Source organism: Ochotona princeps, chromosome 1 (genome assembly GCF_030435755.1).
Source record: "Ochotona princeps isolate mOchPri1 chromosome 1, mOchPri1.hap1, whole genome shotgun sequence".
NCBI lineage: Eukaryota > Metazoa > Chordata > Mammalia > Lagomorpha > Ochotonidae > Ochotona > Ochotona princeps.
In genome coordinates this window covers 25,107,917-25,130,027 of record NC_080832.1, presented here as the reverse complement: position 1 = coordinate 25,130,027, position 22,111 = coordinate 25,107,917, and the positions used below count along the sequence as shown (strand labels likewise).

Genomic DNA, 22,111 nt, shown 5'->3' with positions numbered 1-22,111 from the left:
TTCCATCTAAAGAGTATGTGGCAAGCTTTTCACCATATGTGTATAAAAATGATTCATCTCCTAAAAGGAAAATCATCTGGCCAAGTGGAAATCTACAGACCCAAAGCAGTCTTAATGATCAGAAGCAATAAAGGTTACCATAAATAAAAATAATTCTGAGAAAGCATTGAAGGCCCAAACTGCCATTCACTTAGCATTTGTCCTGTAAATTCTTGTTGAATTGGATTTGTTGCATGGAATCCAAGAGTACCATGGAATTAAAGATATTTCAATGCTATAGAATTCACAAAGAATTTTGGTATTACATAAACCTTGCCACTCTAAAGAAGAAAGCCAGAAATACCATTTTGACATGTATTGAATGAGGATGCCATTGAAGTGTGCTCTCACTAGGATGAAGTTATATGTTTTAATCTGTGAATATTAGAAAAATAAGCATGACAGACACAGGAAGAAAATATGTTTGAAAGACATGAGCTTGTACATGTGTATGCATTCAGAATTGCAAAGGGTTGAATGACTCTTTGACTTTAGTAGAAACACTGCTTTGAGCTCTTGCACTGGGTCTAGCCCTGTGTGAACTGGTCCTTCCTAGATGCTAGACAGCAGCTCCCAGTTAGGTCTGTGATTGTGAGAAAAACAACGATTCTACAATGTACCAAGTTGCCAAACTATGATGTTCTGTAGGTCAGGCACATTCAATGCATTTTCTGTTTATGGTATTTTGAACTCAGGGTGGGTTTATCAGGATATGATGAGTTATGAATTATTTTAAGGCGTATAGGTGGGTGTGTACATATATCCATTCACTTATCTCCAAGGATGTTTGTAAAGGATGACATTCAGGAGGTGGTCCATTGGCCAACGCAGGAAGCTTTTCCCGAAGTTCCTATTTGTAAGAAAGGAAATCACTTCCCAGTATCTGGAAATTGCCTGTAATGGTCAATGACTGGGAAACTCACAGGACATCAGGGTTGGAGCTTTGATCTCTCTGTGGACTGCAGTTTCCCACATGGTTACAAATGCATCACTCTGGGCTCAGGATAGCTGATGACAGAATGTGGGTGATTGAACTTCCTGGATCCATCCCTCTATTGGCTTACTGTATTTAAGGTTATGATATAGTTACTTGACTATGTCTCTGATGGGGCTGTGGTAAGAATCAGGACACAAACATGGTAATTCTCAATTTAGTTGATTTATGACCTCCAGAGTAAGACCCAAGGTCCTGGAAAAATCAGCTTCACAAACCAACCTGTCCTCTTGTGTGAATTGTTACGAAGAATTTTTAAAAATAGTTTTAGTATTTACTTATATGGAAAACATTTGTCAATCAATGTTGATAAGTTAAATTCATAATTAAGAGGAAAATTTTAAGTTTGTTATTCCACAGTGAAGTTGTATAATCTCAATTTTACTGTTTTTTGGAAGTTGCACATATGTCTCTCTGCTTAGTGTGTACAAAGATGAGAAGGTTGGGAGAAAACCCGTTCATAATACTTCTGATTGATGAAATTAATTTTCTCCTATAATTAGACAAAATAATTTTTGGAACCAATGAAAACAGCACATCTTCCTTTCATAATCTTTATAAAAATTCTTTAGAAATCACAATGTAATGTGTTTTGTTCCATAGGACACACTGTAAATGGGTGGGCCTCAGTTGCTTGGGTTTGGTTTGGTTTTCTAGATGGTGGTGGAGAGTGTGAAGGCAGGTGTCGTTTCCGTGGTGTTTGAGCACAGTGGCATCACTTTGGAGGGCCTGCTTTATCTTGTGGAGAAGGCTCTGGATGGACGGAAGGCCCAGAGCCTGGGTGTCTTCAGTGATGGAGATAGCAGAGAAATCCACTTACTGCAAGGTAGGCCCAGGAATTGGCCAAGAAGAGCCGAGCAGCTTTGTAGGGTGTTGGCCTTTCACAATGACTGCTATTTCAGTTCCAGTTTGGTAAGTGTTGGTTTGGTCCTCATGAGGAAAGGGTGCCAAGCTTTTGGTGAGTGTTTCTACTGAGATTCAGAAATGCTCAGCAATCAGTGTTTGGGCCCTTTTAACTGTGCAGCTCAGTATCATGGAAGTTATTTACATTGTTGTGGATCGCTCCCCAGAACATTCTCATCTTGCAAAACTGCCTCTCCATGGTTATTAACTAATAACTCTCCTTTTTCCCCTCCCAAGCCCATGTCAGCCATCATTTTACTTGGTTTCTGTGGATTTGAGTATGTCATATATCTTGAATGAATGAAATAACATGCAGTTTGTTGCTTCTGTGACTGGCTTATTCCACCTAGCATTTTAGTCCTCAAGGTCTACTCATTTTTTTTATAGCATTGACCAACTTATCTTTATTTTAAAAAACAGTAATATGTTGGTGTGTGTTGTACACCATGTCCAGCATATCCATTCAACCATTGATAAATCCTTCTATCAGCTCTCCCTTTGGGATGTTGTGGGAAGTGCTGCCTGTAATACTGGTTTTGAAAATGACCTCTTTAAGATCCTACTTTCAGTATTTTCTGATAGATGTCCAGAAATGGGATTTGCTAAATCATACAGTAATTCTACTTTCAATTTCTTGAGAAACCTCCTCACTGTTTCCCACAGCTGTTACACCAATTATACAGAAGGATTCTGATTTTTCTACATCTTTGTCAACACTTAGAATTTTCTGTGTGTGTGTGTGTGTGTGTGTGTGGTTATAACAATCATCCTAGTAGAGATGAGACAATATCTCACTGTGGTTTTGACTTACATTTTTTTTTACACATGGGTGATACTGAATATTTCTTTGTTGGTCATTTGTAGCTCTTCTTTAAAAAAAAAGGTTTGTTCCTTTGTTTAGGGTCTGACACCATGGCATAGTAGGCGGATCTTCTTCCTGATGTGCTGGCATCCCATGCAAGTGCTGGGTCAAGTTGCTCCACTGCTAATCCAGCTCCCTACTTAAAACCTGGAAAAACAGCAGAGAATGGCTCAAGTCCTTGGGCCCTTGCACCTGCATGGGATACCCAGAAGAAGCTTCTGCCTCCTTGCTTTGGATTGGCTCAGCTCTGGCCATAGTGGCCATTTGCGGGAGTAAATCGGCACATGGAAGATCTCCCTCTCTCTCTGCAATTCTGCCTTCCAAGTAAGAATTTTAAAACTGAATCTTTTTTTAAAATACCTTGTTCATTAAAACAATTTAGATTCTTGGTTTTTCCATACGTTTAATTGCAACATTTCTTTATATATCCTTGGTCTTTCCTCCTTATCAGACACACGGCTTTCTGTCTCACAAACATGAGTTCCTGTCATTTCATAGGTTTCCTTTTTGCTGTTGTGTCCCCCCAATGCAGACAACTTTTATGAGGAAAGTGAAACAATTTTAAGAGTAGCAAATGCCAAGGTCAATCAGTTGGTATGCGCTGACGGCATCAGTTGCACACACAAAGGAAAGGAATGGCTGAGATGATGCACTTGTCAGAGTAGCTTTCACAAACATTGGTAGCTTTCTTATTTTTTGAGGAGGAGATAGTGTTTCAAAATTACATTTCCAGATCCTTCTCTTCCTCATCAGTAACATGCAGTGCTCTTTGCTCTTACCTGAAGTCTAGTTGTGTAACTGATATTTACTTACATGAAATCTTCCATCCTTGTGGGTTCAAAGAAGAGAGGAAATAAAGACAAACTGGGCTCAAGCCACCTGGGAACCCACAAAATGGCAGAGTGAGTCCCGATTCACCTGTCAAACTGCTCTCCTTGCAAAGAAAGGTCAACACTTGGGATGCTTTCTGTGAATTGCATTATTGGCAGAAACAAATGTATTTTAAAATAAAGCTTCACTTTTGGCTTTCCTTGTGTAGCTTACCCAATCCTGGAGCTAACTGCTCCATGTTCAGTTTTACAAATCTCCCCAGAGGAAAGCACAGATGCTGTCTGTGTGGGGGTTACATTTATAATGAATTGCCTGGTAACTCTCCTGATTGGTGCACATTGCATGTTTATACCGCAGTAGTCACTGGGGCTCGTGTGGAGAGGATGATTAGTTTCCCGACTTCAGCCTTGCTGTTCACCAGATGAGAAAGGTTTCCAAATTCTTCCTTATGTAGTGGTCATGGTCGTAAAATAACTGAAAGAACTGACTTCCTTCTGTATAGCTGCAGTGTTTTCCCAAAAGCTTTTACCTTGGAAAAGCACATCACCGGGAGAAGTCCTTCTGCTGTTTAGAGCTCTCTGGGGGAGAAGCCGGGCATTAGAGTCCTTGAGCTTGCTTCCTTTCTGTTAACTGGGCCTTGGGATGCAGATCCATGCAGCTGAGTGTAATCCACACACAGAATGCCAAGAGGTAGGAGCAAAGGGGCATAGTAGCAAACATTACCACCTCTGGGGGCCTTATTTGTGCTCCAAACTACTTAATATTTCCTCTCTAAGATTTATTCATTTCTACTGGAAAGGCAGAGCCACACAGAAAAGGAGAGAGAAAGATCTTCCATCCACTGATTCACTCTGCAGATGGTCACAGCTGAAGTGATCTAAAGCCAGGAGCCAGCAGCCTCTTCTGGGTCTCCCACATGCGTGCAGGTTCCTAAGGCTTTGGACCATCCTTGGCTGCTTTCCCAGGCCACAAGCAGGGAGTTGTATGGGAAGTGGAGCAGCTGGGACAAAACTGGTGCCCATATGGGATCCCAGTGCATGCAAGGTGAAGATTTGGCCACTAGGCAGTCATGCTGGGCCCGAGACACATTATCTTAAGCCGAAGTCCACAGTGTCCAATTAATGTAGAACACGATGGTTCCAAGGGCATCATCTGTGGCCAACATGGTACAGCATTAAACAGGGGCACCCTGAAATTTTGGTGTTACAGGTGCATGTTGACTTGAGTTTGTAGGGGTGATGGCACAAATTGCTCAGAGCTTATGATCAGGATGCTGGTAATGACATTTTGCTTCCCCCTTTTCCTCTGCCGCTTCAGGCTATAAAATTGGTATTAAAAACTTGCTGAAGCCTGAAGTGAGAGACTTCTGGGAGAAATTAGGAAGCTATGTGGCCACTGAAGAAGAAGGCGGACATGTAGACTTGTTCGTGCCACTTGGAGCATCAGGTCAGCTCTGAAGTCATGGTGAAGAGAGAATGGTCATGCCTGCATTACATTATCCTGTGGGTCTGTAACATTTTTAAATGACGACATTTTCTGAGTGTGTCAAATCATTCAGATGCATTTGGCTCTTCCTTTGTCATACTCCTGGGTGTTCAGGGAAGGAAAGTCTGGAGTGGTGATTGGAGCGTCACCTCTAAATGTCTGCACGCATGTGGACATCAGTGGCAAGATCCAGCAGTAGGAATTCTATTTCTTTTGGAAAACTTAATGCCCCCCTTACTGTTATTGTGTCTTGTTTCTGTTCAGTGGAGGAACTGCTCCTGCTCAAAGCACAGCTATTTTATTTGATTCTGTTTCCCATCACTTTTCACTTCAAGCTTCATGCCTATGCTCAAATCCTCTCTTTGGCATAAACCAAGAACCTAAGACTCATCTAGATTGGAGGGGGGGATTTTTCTAAAAATGTTTAAGCAGCTTTATTGAGGCAATAGTTGAGACACAGCAAACTACGCATATTTAAAATGTGAACAAATAACCTCATCCTCTCCCAGCTGGATTATTTCTATAAAATCATGTGCAGTAGGATCACCTGTTCATATATACAAATATACATGATGTGTATGTGATAACTATCTCTATGTAAGGATATCAGTGATCTTTCAAACGAAGCAAGTTGGTCAGACCCTTGCTTCCAGGTTTTGGTCTGTATTTGGATTTCCTGCGAGGCTTGTGGCAACACACCCTTGCCAGTCTTTTCCCCGGAGCTCCTGGTTGCTTGAAGGGAGGGGCTGCAGAACCTTCCTTGCTAGGGAGTTTGAAGGTGATGTGAAGGCTCCCAGGTGTTGACCACATGTGGAGAACCCTGCTCTGTCCTGATGGGCTCTGCCTTCCTCGCTGCCCATACCATCTTCAGGGGAGGCTTCATGGGACCTTTCTGTTGTCACCGAGAGTGGGTGTGACTTCCTAGTGCCCGGGCACAGCAGTCTCGTTTCCCTGCCTCCGACCTTGTATGACATCTCACAGGCTGCTGATGCAGATAAACACTCCCTCTCTCACGGCAACGCTCTGTTGGTCTCCTACCCCAGGGGCCCTTCTCAGCTCCTGTTACTGTCTCCTCTGTACTCAGTGAGGCCCCTAAGAGCCTGATGTGCATGCTCTCCGTTCCCACATGCGCACTCTCCCCTTGACCTTCCAATGTGCCTGTGACTAACCAGCCCACATCTCTGTCTCTACCTCTGACATCAGAGCTGCAGACTTTGTGAAACTCCATTGGACATCTTCATTTGGATGCTTAATTTGCATGTCTGATAAACATTTTAAAGCAGACACCTAACATTCTCTCCAACATCAAACCACCTTTTTCCTCAACAACAGTGGCATTATTCACTCGGTTCCTGCATGAACCAAAAATCTAAAACTCATCCTTTTTTTGTTTTTATTTAAAACAATTTAAACAGCTCCATTAAGGTATGATTGGCATACAGGAAACCATACATTTTTAAAATGATCAAATTTTAACGTAAGTATGTATCTTGAAAAAGCATAAAGCAATTAAGAAAATGAACGTATTTGTCATTTCCAAAAGTTTCTTCTTGGTGCTGTATCACTTTTCTCTCCGGCTTCTCTTCGGTGCCAACCTGAGATTGCTGTTTTACCTTCACTATGTCAGATTGCATTTTCTACCATGTCAAAAATGGAGTTCTTTTCTTGTCTGACTTCTGTAGTTAGAATAGGGTTTTGTGATTCATGCATTTGATTCCTGTATTGGAAGGAATGTTTTGTGGCTGTGAGGATAGACCCTATTTTGTCAGTGTATTTTGGTACTCTCTAGTTTCTGTCTTTCATGAATAAGTCTGCAGTGAACATATCTGAATATATGCATTTATTTCTCTTGGGAAATTGTCCAAGAGTAGAATGCCTAAGTCATATGATAGGTGTATGTTTGATTTTTTCCTGAACTGTTTACCATAGCAGTTGTAGCATTTCACACTTCCACTAGCAGTTTGTAAAAGAATTGGCGATGACAGCCACCTGTGTGGCGTTTCTTAGCCAGCTCCATGGTGCTTTTCTGTGATGTTGAACTGTTCATGGCTCACCTTGTGAGTAAACTAATGCAAGTATTTTTGACTCTGCAGAGACAGGAAATGAAGTTCTTGCTCAGCTGTCTCGGCTGACTGGCACATTCTTTACTGCCCCCACTGGAATTGCAACTGGCGCTTACCAACACAGTAAGTTCACTTGGATTTTACCCCTATGCTCAGTAACTCATGCCCATGCCATAATCACTAAAACACAAGTATAGGAAATACACTGCTTCTTCCCCCTTCTCAGAGGATTTTAAAACAAATTCCACTTTTAGAATAAAAAGATAAAGCAGGAATGGGAGTTTGTTTGCCCAGGAGTTAAGATACCTGCATCTCATATCAGATCATCTCATACTTGACTTCCATCCCTGGCACTGACTTTTAGCACCAAGTTCTTGCTAATGCTTATCCCAAGAGGCAGAACTGCTAGCTCAAGTTCTTCAATGCCTTGAGTTTCTGCTGTTGACTACAGCTCCAGCCCAGCCTTGGCTCGCAGCTGTTGTGAACGTTTGGGCAGGGAGCCAGCAGGTGGGAACTCTTCCTGTCTCTCTCTGCCTCTCAAATCAACAGTGTTTGAAAAGAAAGTAAGACATAGAGCATGGTCTTAACTCTAAGACTGCTCTACTTCCTGGAATAAACTGAACAGCTATTTAATTTTTTATTTTTAAGAAAATTTATTTTTGTTTGAGAAGCAGATTTGCAGAAAGGAGAGACAGAAAGCTCTTCCATTTACTGGTTCACTCTCCAAAGGGCCACAGTGGCCACAGCTGAGACGATCTGGAGTCAGAAGCAGGGGGCTGCCACCAGTTCTCCCGTGTGGACGCAGGGACTTGAGACCTTGAGCCATCCTCGGCTGCTTTTCCAGGACATAAGCAGAGACTTGGATTGGAAGTAGAGCAGCTTGGACACGAACCCATGCCCATATGGGATGCTGGCAATGCAGCCAGAGGCTTAGTCTTCTAAGTCATGGTGCTAGCTGCTAATTTTTTGTTTTAAACAATAGTACATCAACCTTGTCTCAGAGTATGTAGTTATTTGAAAAGTTTGTTTTGTCCTTTTAAAGATTCTAATTTTACAGTTTGGAAGTAGAGTACAGGTGTTTATTTTAGTCCGCTAAGAAGAAAGGAAGACAAACTTCAACAAATGCGAAGTTTTTGTTGTACTCTAAGAAGTAGCTCTTTCCTCTGAGTGCTGGTCTGCAATGCTAAGGGGGAAAAATGATGTCAGTTCTCAGTGAGTGGCTGGGAGCGCCATGGGAAAGGATGCCCCCTACCATCTACTTCAGTGAAGCCAAGCTGCACCTATGGGCCCACTTCGCTGACTCCCTGGAAGACACCTTGAGAGCCGTGAGGAAACAGTTAAGTCCTCTCTTGAAGGAGCTGCGGAAGAGCATCAGTGGCAGGATGATCGGTGAGAAACTTGACTCTGGCGGGTGACTAGGATCCTAGAGCTGAAAAAGTGCACTTCAGCGAATGCGTACCCTAACTTAACTCCTATGTTTCCCACACTTTCTGTCAAGTGTGGGGAATATCCACTCAGAATAAGCATGTCTGTGCTCAGAAGGCAGAGCTGCTTTGTTTGTTGGCTTAGACTTTGCCATCCAGGTGGGCAGTTAACCTGGCAGTGAAGATGGTGGCTAGGACCCCCTAGTCCCGCACCAGAGATCCCGGTTTCCTGGGCTGGCTCCTGATTCCAGCTTCATGCTCACACAGGCCCTGGAGAGCGGCAGGACTTGGTCCAAGTAACTAGTCTCCACCACTACATGGGAGATCAGGATTGTTTTTGACTTCTTGCTTTGGCCCAGCCCACAGTGTTGCAGGACTTCATGGGAGTGACCCCATGGATGTGGGGCTTACTCATGTTCATATGTATGGCTTGTCTCTCTTTCTCTCTCAGAAAAATGAGGAAAAAAATCCATCTTATTAATGCCTGAATGTACACATCAATTAATTACAAGCTTGGAGGAAAGTTGCTGTTTGCTAGCCTAGAGGGCAATGCCCTTTTCACACTACAGTTGTATATACCACAACACCCATTCTACAGCTTAAGTTCTATGAATTTTCCATTGAAAATGCTTGAATTGATGAGGGACTTGGGAGTCCTTTGCTGACTCCTGTGGACATCACTGATTTTTTTTCTCCCCAAGTTTGCATCTTTCCAATGGAAACTTCTGGAAGCAGAGCAAGATCTCAATTTTAGATCTTCACTGAAATCAGTCTATTTCCAATTCAGTATTTCCCACCATCTAGGTACACAGTGGAATGTCTCCCCAGCTGTAATCATCTCTTCATTCCCCACTCCCAGCATATATCCCATCTGACTAGTCCCAATGTCTTCTGTCATTCTACTCGTGTGTCCAAGCCTTGCCTCTCTCCCACTCCCTTGCCCACTTCTTTAAGATCAGTCTTTCACAATGTACATACAGATTTCTTGTCTGCCCATGCATGTCTCATATTTCTTCACATAAATGCCTCCCAAACAAGGATTTATGTTTTTTAGTTTTTTTGCACTACCCTCCTCTACCACATTGAAGAGATAATCAACCCATATTGGAAAACAGTCACAATATTATCAACAGGAAGAAATAATTTTTCCTGGCTCTTTCACAGCCATCAAGGACTATGGAGAAAAGTGGAACAGTAAACTCTTCAAAGACAGGTGTTCCTATCATACTATAGGCAATTGAATATTAACGGAAACTGAGTGGTTTCAGATAAATGCATATTGCCTGGAATGTTTAAGACACCAGAAGATGACTGTGTATTCATGTTGTAATATATTTCTTGTGGACTGAAAAAATGTCTCTTTTCTTTTTAAAAGATGATTTATTTGAAATACTGAGTTACAGAGGGAGAGAAAGAGAAATCTGTCGGCTCACTACCCAGCTGGCTGCAACAGGCAGTGCTGCGCCAGGCCAAAGCCAGAAGCTTCTTCCAGGTCTCCAACATGAGTGAGTGATAGGCACTCAGCTACTTGGGCCATCTTCTGCCACTTTCACAGGTGCATTAGCAGGGAGCTGGATCAGAAGTAGAACGGGACTCCAACAGGTGTCCATGTGGAGTGCACGCTGTTGTTTTACCTGATATACCACAGGGCTACCCCCAGTGTCTATGCTGTTGAACAGAAAGGTAAAGGATAGTATGCAGTGATTTTTGGTGGGATTGACAAACTAACCTTTATACTTACAGGGTCCTGTTTCATGTGTTTTCTTTGTCTAGTTCATAGATTCCACTCAATCTCGTATTTGCAGGGTTATATGCTTTATGTGGCATACTTAAATTGTGTTGTCCCATTTTATATATTTTCCCTAGTAGAAATCACCACAGATTGATAGTTTTTACTCCACCCCCAGATTTTTTTTTGTATTTTTATTCACTGGAAAGCAAAGCTGAGAACCAAAGAAGCAAATCTGGAAACTCCTATAATTAAATTAATGCCTAGGCATTTGGCTTTCTGTACACAGGGCAATTTATGTATGACACCATGAGCCTGACCAACATTGTGAACAACCAAGAAGTTGCGAGTGCTCTGACGGAGGGGCTGTTGGAGCTGTCAAAAGCAGACTCTGTAAGTGTTGCTTTGAAGAAAGCCATCTCAAAGGGTAATAGTTCTATAAGCTCTTACCTAGCAGTATTTTTTGCCAGTTTATTGTTGTGAGGGAGAGAGAGATTTTTTCATAAATATTATATCCATTTATAAGAAGAGCCATTGAAAGACTACACCCAAGCTATACTGCAAAGAAGTTTTAAATGTTCACGAAAAAAACTGTGTGGATTAAAAAAATGTTTGGCACTAGAATATAATTGTTTTATTCCACTTTTCCATTCATTTTTTGAAGTACCCTCATAGCCAATATACAAAAGAGACAAGTAGGAAAATCTTGATTTACAGTTTGGTACACTCTGCTTTCTGTTTTCAGCTGAAAGTACTTGCTTTAAAAAACTCCAGGACCTCCATTTTTTTATGTAAACATTATTCAACCATGAAAACAATGATTGGTTTGAGGGAAAAAAATTAATGTCCAACTAAAAAGGGGGCTAGGTGACAGAGGAAGGACAAAGACCACAGAACAATAGAAGATGATCAGCACTTGGGACACAGGTGTTTTCTTGGGAAACTCCATGAAGCATATTCATCAGGAGTGAATCTCGGATGCCATCCCAGAACACGATGTGAGAAACAGTGACGAGAGGCCAGTCAATGGAGTCACGTTCCTAATTTCCAAAGATGATGGACAGGCATAGGAGAATGAGATCTGCAGCTGTTCCTCTTGGGCAAGCTGGGAAGAAGATGGGGATGGTAACCTACCCAGTGCTCTGTGTGTTGGGTTGTCCTCACTCAAATACCTAAGGGCAACCTCCTGGGAAGGTTCCTTTTTGGCTCCCAGTTTGAGATGGTTCCAGTGAGAAGTCAGGCAGCCCTGTTTGATATCTGAGACGTTGGAAGATGGAGGAATGACAGCTTGAAAAACCAGAAATCACACTGGGCATCTAGACCCGACTTGGCTCTATGACTAACATTCTCCCAAGAACTGCCTTCTGTGGGCACACCCCAGCAACTTTGCCTTCCCATAGGGGCAGCCCACCTTTCACATGCCATCTTAGATCAAATCTCCACCTTTAAACTGTTGACTCTTGGCATTCAACTTTGGGGGAAAAGCTCCTAGTACTTAGGTTTTAGAGGAATATCCAAACTATTTTCCAAATTTAATACTATAAGAAGCCTTTAGTTTTCCAAGGAAAGATCTTCAAACCCCTTCTTTCACCACAATAATTCTATTATGTGAGTAACTTAATATTCATTGCATGCACATTCTCTCTGTCTACCTCTGTCTTTCCCCGCCTTCCCCCCTTGCTGTTGTCTGCTCCAGCTTCAGCCTGGCTTCCTGGGCCAACACCAGACATCCACAGGCTTATCTGTTCTCTGTGCCATTTAAGGTGTCATGCTTCACCATAAATTGCTGTTTCTCAACGGCCTTCAAGCCTTGTCAAAGTTGGCTGATAAAACGAGTAGGGATGTTCACAACAAGAACTCTGTACTTTCTCCCCAAAAGTTACATGTTGCTGAATGTGTTTGGTATAGGCTTAGTGTCCTTACTCCCACCCAATTAAAAAAAATGAAAAATAGAATGTTGATGGTGCTTAACCCATTAAAACATGAGAGGGAACAAAGCTGAGAGCGTCAGGCTATTTTGCCAGGAATTCTGGTGCTGCAGCACCTCTCCCAGAGCCACTTCCTTCTCCTGAGAGACAAGATCCTTCCCTGTCCCCATTCCTCATTTAGCCAAGAGCTGTGGTACAGCATTTTTTTAAAGATTTGGTTTTATTACAAAGTCAGATATACAGAGAGGAGGAGAGACAGAGAGGAGGATAGGTAGAGAGGAGGATCTTCCATCCACTGATTCACTCCCCAAGTGACCACAACGGCTGGTGCTGCGCTGATCCGGAGCCAGGAGCCAGGAGCTTCCTCCAGGTCTCCCACATGGGTGCAGGGTCCCAATGCTTTGGGCCGTCCTCGACTGCTTTCCCAGGCCACAAGCAGGGAGCTGGATGGGAAGTGGAGGTGTCGAGATTAGAACTGGCAGCCATATGGGATCACGGGGCATTCAAGGCGAGGACTTTAGCTGCTAGGCCGCGCTGCTGGGCCCAACAACCCATTTTTGTTCTGAGGATCTTGGGAGACCCTCCCCTGGGATGCTGGCCTCTGTGTTGGCCTGTTTCTGATTACCTTAATGAAATAGTTGAGGCTGATAATCATAAAGCAACTTTATTTGGATCAGTTTTGGAGGCTGAAAGTCTGAACAACATTGTATTGGTCTTAGCAAAGAGTCTTCTGAGTGCATCGCCTCATGACAATGGCACCACGAAGTCAGAGAATAGACCTCTGCTTTCTGTAGTAACCTGCTCATGAGAACTAATTGCGTTAACCCCTTTCAAAGGCAACCCCGCATTGACCTCTTAAGATGGCTACCTTGGAGACTTAATTTTCTATCACATCAACACTAGGGGCCGAAAATCACAGTTGAATTATGTCAGCATCCAGCTGAATTATGACAAGTTGAGGGCCAAGATATGTGTAGTAAATGGAATATGTGCTTGACAGTCCCTTTTATTGATTCTAACTGAATTATCACTACTTTGTTAGATGTGGAAAAGTGGGGACAGCTGCATTACAATTTTGGGTGTTTTTGTTTGCTTGGTTTTTTTTTGTTTTTTTTTTTTTTTGCTGCACTTTTGATGACCTATGTTTCAGAAGACTGTTTTAAAGAGAAATGTTTTTGGTGATGGGATATTTTTTTCAGGACAACCCTCTGGAATTTTTATCCTGCTTTTTGCTAAGGAAATGTGATAAGAAGAACAAAGATTCTGAAGAAAATGTCATTCTGAGAAAACATGACTCAAAGACAGCCTTCGATTTATTGATGAAGGTAAAGTTGTTGCATTTTTTACTGTTGTGGCTTCACTGTAGTTACACATGCTCTGAACATAGACAAACAACAATGTTGGAATACTTAGAAAGTTTCAGTTTGTCAGTAAGCACTTTGTTTTCATGAGCTATTACTTTTTAAAAAGAACTGTTTGTGGTTTCACAGTATGAGCAACATTTAAGCCATCCAAATGTGTAAGCTGGGGTGGGTGTCTGGATGAGCAGTTAAGCACCTGCCGGTAACACCTGTATCCATACTGGAGTACCTGGTTTGATGCCCACCTCCAGCTCCTGACTCCAGCTTCCTGCTCATGTAGAGCCTGCGAGACAGCAGGTGATGCCTGCAGTGGTTGGATTCTTCTCACTCATGTAGAAGACCTGGGTTGAGCTGCTCGTTCTCAGGCTCAGCCCAGCTCTGTCAGGCCATAGTGAATACTGGTGAATGAGTTAACTGAAAACAGCTCTATCTACCTCTCTCTCCCAGCTCCGCCTGCACCACTGATTCACAAATAAACATTTAAAAGCCCACAAACTGTACCATGTTTATCGCAGCACACTCCTTGGTTGTGGAGAAAGAGTTGGAAATGTATATCTTGCTTGGCTACTTTTAAGCCTACAAGTAATGTAAATATAGCCCCAAGACACCTTGGGGAGAGAAGAGAGTATGTGAACCTAACAATGATTCTTTTTTTTTTCTTAGTGGAGATCCAAGTTTGTAAAAGAAAAAAAACTAAGTTGGAAGCTAGTTCTTCAGGTGAAAATGAATTATTTTTCTAGTGCTGTATTCTGAATCCTCACAATCTTGGCTATATGACATAATCAGGATTCAGAAAATGCTAAGACCTGTGTCATCACTGAAGGAGCTATATAAGGATAATGTCATTTTAGAACCATTTTCTGTCCCTAAGAAAGTCACCTGTATTTCTTTTTAAAAAATTCTATTTGTTGGAAGGCAGAATTACACAGCTACAGATTTTTAAAATAATTTTCTCTTTAAATTTTATTTTTATTGGAAAGTCAGGTTTACAGAGAGAAGAAGAGAGAGGAAGATCTTCTGTTCACTGGTTCCCTCCCCAAGTGGCTACAATGGCTGGAGCTGAGCCAATCTGAAGCCAGGAGCCTGGAGCTTTTTCTGGGTCTTGCACATGTGTGCAGGGTCCCAAGGCTTTGGGCTGTCCTCTACTGCTTTCCCAGACCACAAGCAGGGAGCTGGATGGAACTGGTTCCCATATGGGTTCCTGGGTGCGTGCAAGGTGAAGACATTAGCCACTAGGCTACCACGCTGTTCAAGACAGATCTTCTAGCCCCTGGTTTAATCTCTAGATGACCACAGCAACCAGAGATGAGCCAGACTGAGCCAGGAGCTTTCTCTGGGTCTCCTACATTAGTTTAGGGGCCTAAACACACACACCTTCCCCTAAACGCCCCTCCTTTTTCTTCTTCTCTCACACTATTGGCAGGTAGATGGAGCAGAAGTGGAGCAACCAGGACTCAAACTGGTACCCATGTGATGCCAGAGTCACAGGTGGTAGCTTTACTTCCCATGCCAAGATGCTGGTCCTTGAAATAAATGTGCAAGGAAATAAATATTGTAACAAAAAGAAAAAAAATCTCAACAAAGAGTCTCATTTGTTTCTTTTATTTAGTGATTGAAAGCGTGTGCACGGTGCCCATAAAACACATTTGTGAACCTCAGATGGAAAAATCATGGCTTAAAAATAAGGGATGAATTAAGAAAAAGTTGAGGGGCCTGGCATGGTAGTCTAGTGGCTAAAGTCCTTACCTTGCACCAGGAACCCATATGTATCCTGGCTGCTTCACTTTCCATCTAGCTCCCTGCTTGTGGCCTGGGAAAACAGCAGGCAACGGCTCAAAGCCTTGGAACTCTGCACCCATGTGGGAGATCCATAAGAAGCTCCTGGTTCCTGGCTTCGGATTGGCTCAGCTCTGGCCGTTGTGGTCACTTGGGGAGTGAACCAGTGGATGGAAGATCTTCCTCTCTGTCTCTCCTCCTCTCTGTATATCTGACTTTGTAATAAAAATAAATATATATATTTTTTAAAATAGAGAAAGTGACTTGCTATATACTTTAGGGTTTAAAACTAAAGTGTAGGGCCCCGGTGACGTGGCCTAGCAGCTAAAGTCCTCACCTTGAACACCCCGGGATCCCATATAGGCGCCGGTTCTAATCCCGGCAGCTCTACTTTCCATCTAGCTCCCTGCTTGTGGCCTGGGAAAGCAATTGAAGACAGCCCAAAGATTTGGGACCCTGCACCCGCGTGGGAGACCTGGAAGAGGTTCCTGTTTCCTGGCTCTGGATCAGCGCAGCACCAGCCATTGTGGTCACTTGGGGAGTGAATCATCGGACGGAAGATCCTCCTCTCTGTCTCTCCTCCTCTCTGTATATCTGAGTTTGTAATAAAAATAAATAAATCTTTATTAAAAAAAACTGGAGTGTAAAGTTAATAGCTCCTCTGGAGCAACTTTTAATTAAAAAAATTTTTAAATTTCATTTGCATTTGAAAGAGCAAGAGAGCTCTCTTCCATCTGCTGTTTTAGTCCCCTAAATGCTTGTATTAGCTAGGGCTGGGCTATGCCAGAGCCAGGAGTCAGGAACCCCATCCTGGTCTGCCCCAGGGGTGACAGGGATCCAAGTACTTGAGTCACCCTCTGCTGTCTCCCAGGGTGCACCTCAGCAGGAAGCTGGGTTGTAAGCCACGCTGGGACTAGAACCAAGCACCCTAGCACTCCCTGAACTGCTACAGTAAATGTCCAGCTTAGGATAACTGCGTGTTTTTGTTTGCTTGCTTTTAAACATTTATTAATTTGAAAGGCTGGGTGACAGAGAAAGAAAGAAATCTTTCATTTGAGGATTCACTATCCAAATGGCCACAGCTGCTGGGATTGGGTTAGGTCTAAGTCAGGAGCGTAAACTTCATTCAGGTCTCCCACTTGAATGGCAGGAGCCCAAGTACCTGATGCATTGTGGGAGGTGGATCAGAGGCAGAGCAGCCTGGACTTGGGAGGAGCTGACACTGCAGCCTGTGGGCCACACAGCTTATCTGTCATAGCGAGACTGTGCTGTCTGTGCATCTGTCAGTCATCTATTTCCTGTCAATCATTTATCTTTCCCCTCCTCCTGCCATCACAATCATCTTGCTGCCTCATCTTCCTTTGGCTTTCCCTGTATTTATACTGATTCTGTCAACCATGGCCATGGGTCTTGACCGCAGTCATGTCTTTGCTGAGTTCCACCTGTCATTCTCATCCCTATTTCTGGCCTCTGATGTTGGCAGCACAACCTTGCGGCAGCTGGGCTGACTCTAGAACATTCAGAGCCTGCCTGTCTGTGCCCACACCCTCTGCACGCTTATTTCTCAGGGCCGCTCTGCCAGGTAGGGCCTGGACAGAGCCGTGGCAAGGGTCCATGAACCTCAAACTGAGGAAAACACTCTGATTCTGATTCTGGCTGCTTTCCCTGTAACAGAAACCAGAAAGGACAGCATCTTACTCCAAGTATGGGCTCCAAGTGTATAGTAGAAAGTGGGAGAAGCTGATATATTTAGGTTCTGATATCCTCAAAGATCAGTTTGTATTTTATTAATTGCTTAATTAATTTGGAAAGGAGAGTTAGATCTCCTACTCCCCATGTGGCTACAATGACAGGGACTAGGCCAGTCCAAAGCCAGAAGCCAGAAGCCAGCAGCTTCATCCAGGTTTCCCATCTGGGTGGCAGAGACTCAAGCACTTGGGTCATCTCCTGCTGCTTTCTCAGGCCATTATCAGACCACTGGATTGGAAGTGGAGTGGCCAGAACTCAAGCTGGAGCTTGTATGGGATTCTGCTACAGGTGGTGCTTTTAATGTGACTGTACCACAATGCTGCCCTCGTGCACTCATTTCTAAGGAGGTCAAGTGAAGAAAGAATGAGCCACATTTAAATGTGGAAACAGGTCTGGAAAGTGTGAATTTTCGGTAACACATTTCCACTAGGTGAGTAAAGGGGTGGTGCCACAAGATATTCTGAGCCCCTCTTACTGGTATCTGCATCCTAAGATAACCCTTGTGCCCTCTCTGGGGAGTGGTGGAGGAGAGATCAGAGGCAAGCCTGTGCCTGGGGCTGCCTGGGAGGAACGCCTGCCTCTTAGGAAAGGCAGCCTCCATGGCTTTAGCTTCTCCAGGATAACCAAGTTTGAAAGACACTAAACACTCAGCTTGGGAAGGAGAAATACAAAACTTGATTTCAGAGGGAGATAATATTTGTCAACCAAAGAGTGATTGGGGCCAAATGCAAGTTCTCATGGCCTACCTTCAAGTAAGCAAGGTCTCCTTTTCTTCCTCAGGGTAGAGCTATTGCAGAAGACACGTCTCAGGATGTGGCATCCAGTCTCAGCTCAAACAATCTGAATCTCGAAGTGCTACTTAAGCTGGTAAGCCAAGGTTACATGAGGGAAACTTTCCTGTGGTTTGTTTCAGACAGGGAAGTTTCAATTCTTGCGTTTCCTTAAAAATTTCCATTGGGAAAAGAACCAAGTACAGATATCATTGAAAAGAACCCAGCCGGTAGGTTTCTCCTTTTTTGTTTATTTAAGAGAGAAACAAAGAGATAACTTCCATCAACTGGTTTACTCTCCTAAATGCCTGCAGTGGCTAGGGCTGGGCCAGGCAGAAGCCAGGAGCTGCAAACTCAATGCAGGTCTCCTACAGGGTAGCAGGGACCTTAACTATTGGAGCCTTCCCTGCTGCCTGCCAGGGTGCATTAGCAAGGAGGTGGTGTCAGGAACCTGAGCTCAGACTCAAACCCAGGCACATGGGAATGGGATACAGGTGTCACTAGTGATGTCAACCCTAGGATTTGTCTTTTTGCATAATCCCTGATTTGAAAAGCCATTGAAACAGAAGCATCTTGAGAACAAAACCAGTCTATGTGTCACTCCATGATTTTCCCATGTAATAGTAGGACATTATGTAAACAAAAAGCCCATGGATAGAGAGGCCCATGGTTTCTCATTGATCCACCTTCAAAGAGCCCATGACCAAAAGCTGAGTCTGCTCAAAGACTTTCAAGCTCCGGCTGTGAGCAGAGCTAAAGTCGGAAGCAGAGGCAGTTCCTTCCCTGCTGTCCTGTTAGCAGGTGGGTACTGTTGTGTGGTGTTCAACTCTCCTACACACCAACTATCCATTTTATCTTCAGAATCCTGTAGATAGTAGTAACCACATTTTATAGATGAAAAACTAGAGATAGGAAAGCTAACTGACATCCTTGAGACCAGACACTTGTGGTAGAAAACAGCATGAGTCTTGTGTAGCCCTGGGCTCAGATCCAAGACTTCCCCAGCTTACAACCCCCTGTGTACATTCACTTGCTACCAACAGCATAGCTCATTGACTTCTGGGCCGTGGTGGTCACTCACCCCTAAATCCATCACCAAGAATCAGCAAGGAGAACAGGAAGTTGAATGTATTTAGCTATGGGAATGATGTCTAGCAGTGGTTTTACAGCTAGGATCTTAAATCACAGTGTTCATAAATGTTGGGTAACTTGAATATTTAACAATATATGAATGCACATATTCTACGGGCTTGCAAGACAACTGCCAAGTGGAATGCAGATGGGTTTTTAGATTCATTGAGTGCTTCTATATGGGCATTATATACAAACCGTGTGTTAGATACACAAAATGTAAGTCATGGGTACACAAAGATGCTGTTTGGAATGCCCACATTCAGTATCAGTGCCTGGGTGTGAGTCTCAGCTTTGCTCCTAATTCCAGCTTTCTGCTATGAGGCAGCAGGTGTTAGCTTAACTTGTCACTCAAGTGGAAGATCACTGCTTCTGGTTTTGACCTGGTCCAGTGGGCATTTTGGAAATGAATCCGTAAATGGAAGGTCTTTGTCAAAAATGAATGTTTTATCTGTTTTCATAGGTTTTTTTGGAGGAAGTGGATAAAGGTTTTGGTCTTTCCATAAATAGAATCAAGTCAACTGCAAGCAGGGGCAATTTGATGACTTCTTTGACAAATTGAATGTTTGGATTTCTTTCTCACTAATTGCTCTGGGTAGCACCCTCAGTCACCTGTTAAGAGTAATGGAAGAGAGCATTGTGCGATAGCTCAGTGGTAATCCTCACCTTGCATGCACCAGGATCCAGCATGGATGCCAGTTCACATCCCATCTACTCCACTTCTCATCCAGATCCTTGCTTGTGGCCTGGGAAAGCAGCAGCAGCAGACAGCCCAACGTCTTGGGTTGCTGCACTTGCATGTGGAGACCTGAGAGAAGTTCCTGGCTTTGGATCAGCTTAGCTCTGGCCATTGCAGCCACTTGGGGAGTAAACTAGCAGGTGGAAGATCTTTCTGTCTCTCCTCTCTGTAAATCCACCTTTTCAAGAAAAACAAGCAAACAAAAAAACAGTGGCAAAAGGATCTACTGACTGGGCAGAGGCGTGTGATTTAATTTCTATGTATTTTTAAGGATTTATTTATTTTTATTAGAAAGGCAGATATACAGAGAGGAGGAGAGACAGAGTGGAAGATCTTTCGTCCGATGATTCACTTTCCAAGTGAGAGCAACAGCTGGAGCTGAGCCAATCCAAAGCCAGGAGCCAGGAGCTCTTCTAGATCTCCCATGTGGGTTCAGGGTCCCAAGGCTTTGGGCCGTCCTCGACTGCTTTCCCAGGCCACAAGCAGGGAGCTGGATGGGAAGCAGAGCCGCTGGGATTAGAACCGGCGACCATATGGGATCCCGGTGTGTGTGAGGCGAGGACCTTAACCACTATGCTATCACACCAGGCCCAATTTCTATGTATTTGTATAGTAATTTCCACAGTTCCTCTGATTGGTGACTATTTTTGTTTCATTATAGACTGAGGAAATAATGTGATTTTGATATTTAAAAATCTGTTAAGGCTTGCTTTGTAGCCTAGTGTAGGATCTGATATGGAGAACGTTTTATATGTTGATGAGACAAATGTATATTCTGCATGTGTGGGAAGAAACGTTCCTCAAATGTCAAGTCCATTTGGTTTGTAATGTTTCATTGTTGATTTTCTGTACAGATGACAGGGCCATTGCAAATGGGGTACCAAAGTCCCCAACTTCTATTGTCGTAGAGTCTGTACTTCTCTGTAGATATATTTGCTTTACACACTTAGGTGATCCACTGGTGTATATAAGCATTCAACAGTGGTTATAGCCTCTTTCTGAACCAATTCTTTTATCATTTAATAGGAATCTGAGTTTATCTAGGCTGCACTGAGTCTTGCTTCTCATCTGCTCAGCCAGTCTACATCTTTTTAAAAATGTTTATGCTTATTTGAAAGGCAAGGTTACAGAGAGGAGAGACACAGATATTTTAATCTGCTGGTTCATTCCCCAAATGACCACAGCTGCCAGAGGTGAACCAGTTCAAAGCCAAGATCCAGAAGCCTCATTCAGGTCTTCCACGTGGGTACAGGAGCCTAAGGACTTGAGCCATCCTCTGCTGCTTTCTCAGGATGTTAGCAGGGTGCTGGATCAGAAGTGGAAATGGCTGAGACTCAAGCCTGCTCCCATAGAAGATGCTTGTGCCGTAGGTGGAGGCTTAGCCTACTATGCTGCAGTGCCAGCCTACATCCTTAATTGGAGAACTTAAGCTGTTCACATTTAAGATTCTTATTAATAGGTAACAGCCCACTTCTGTCATCCTGGTCACTACTTTCTGGCGGTTTTGTATGTCCTGTTATTTTCTTCCTCTTATTGTTAATCTTTGTGGTTTGGTGAGTCTGCAATGAAAAGGCTTGATTCTTTTCTCCTTTTCTCATTTGTGTATCTGCCAATGCACTTACACATCTGTGTGTTTCCATGATGGTAGTTATTGTCCTACTGATTCTCAATGCTTCTTTCAGCATTTCTTGTAAGGCTGATCTAGTGATATGTTCTCTGTTTCTGCTTATCTGAAAAAGACTTGACTTCTCTTTCATTTCTGAAGGTACCCTTGCTGAGTATAGAATTTTTAATAGATTTTTTTCTTCCAATGCTCTGAATGTATTCTATTCTCTCCTTGCCTGTGAGTTTTCTATTGTGGAATCTGTTAGTCTAATGGGAATTCCCTTATATGTGACTTGACATTTTCCTCTTGCTGCTTTAACAATTCTGTTTGTGTCTGACTTCTAAAAATTTACTTGAAAGGCAAAGTTTTATGGGAAGAATATGTGGGGATTGGGGGGAGGAGAGTGGGAGGTAGGGACAGAGGTGTGGGGAAGAATGAATATCTTTCATCTGTTGGTTCACTCCCTAAATGGCCACCATGGCCAGAGCTGCGACAATCCAAAACCAGGGGCCAGAAGTTATGTCTTGGGCTCCCACATGGATTGCAGGGCCCAGTTACTTGCTGCTCTCCCAAGCCACTAGCAAGGAGCTGGATGAGAAGTGGAGCAGCTGGGAATCAGCAGGTGCCAGTATGGGTGCCAGAACTGCAGGCAGTGGCTTTACTTACTATTCCAGGAACCAGCCCTTGTCTCTTACTTTTGACAGCTTGATTACAGATGTGC

At 43.3% G+C, this 22,111-nt stretch overlaps 1 protein-coding gene across 1 annotated transcript in view; it reads left to right on the top strand.

Annotated features, from left to right (window-relative positions):
* ECT2L (epithelial cell transforming 2 like) overlaps positions 1-22,111 on the top strand; it is a 60,855-nt gene that overhangs the window by 21,596 nt on the left and 17,148 nt on the right. Inside the window, exons 7-13 of the mRNA XM_036494151.2 lie at positions 1,691-1,859; positions 4,947-5,075; positions 7,208-7,300; positions 8,384-8,566; positions 10,620-10,723; positions 13,458-13,583; positions 17,925-18,011. Coding sequence (XP_036350044.2) covers positions 1,691-1,859; positions 4,947-5,075; positions 7,208-7,300; positions 8,384-8,566; positions 10,620-10,723; positions 13,458-13,583; positions 17,925-18,011 — 891 coding nt within the window. The remainder of the gene's footprint in view (positions 1-1,690; positions 1,860-4,946; positions 5,076-7,207; positions 7,301-8,383; positions 8,567-10,619; positions 10,724-13,457; positions 13,584-17,924; positions 18,012-22,111) is intronic.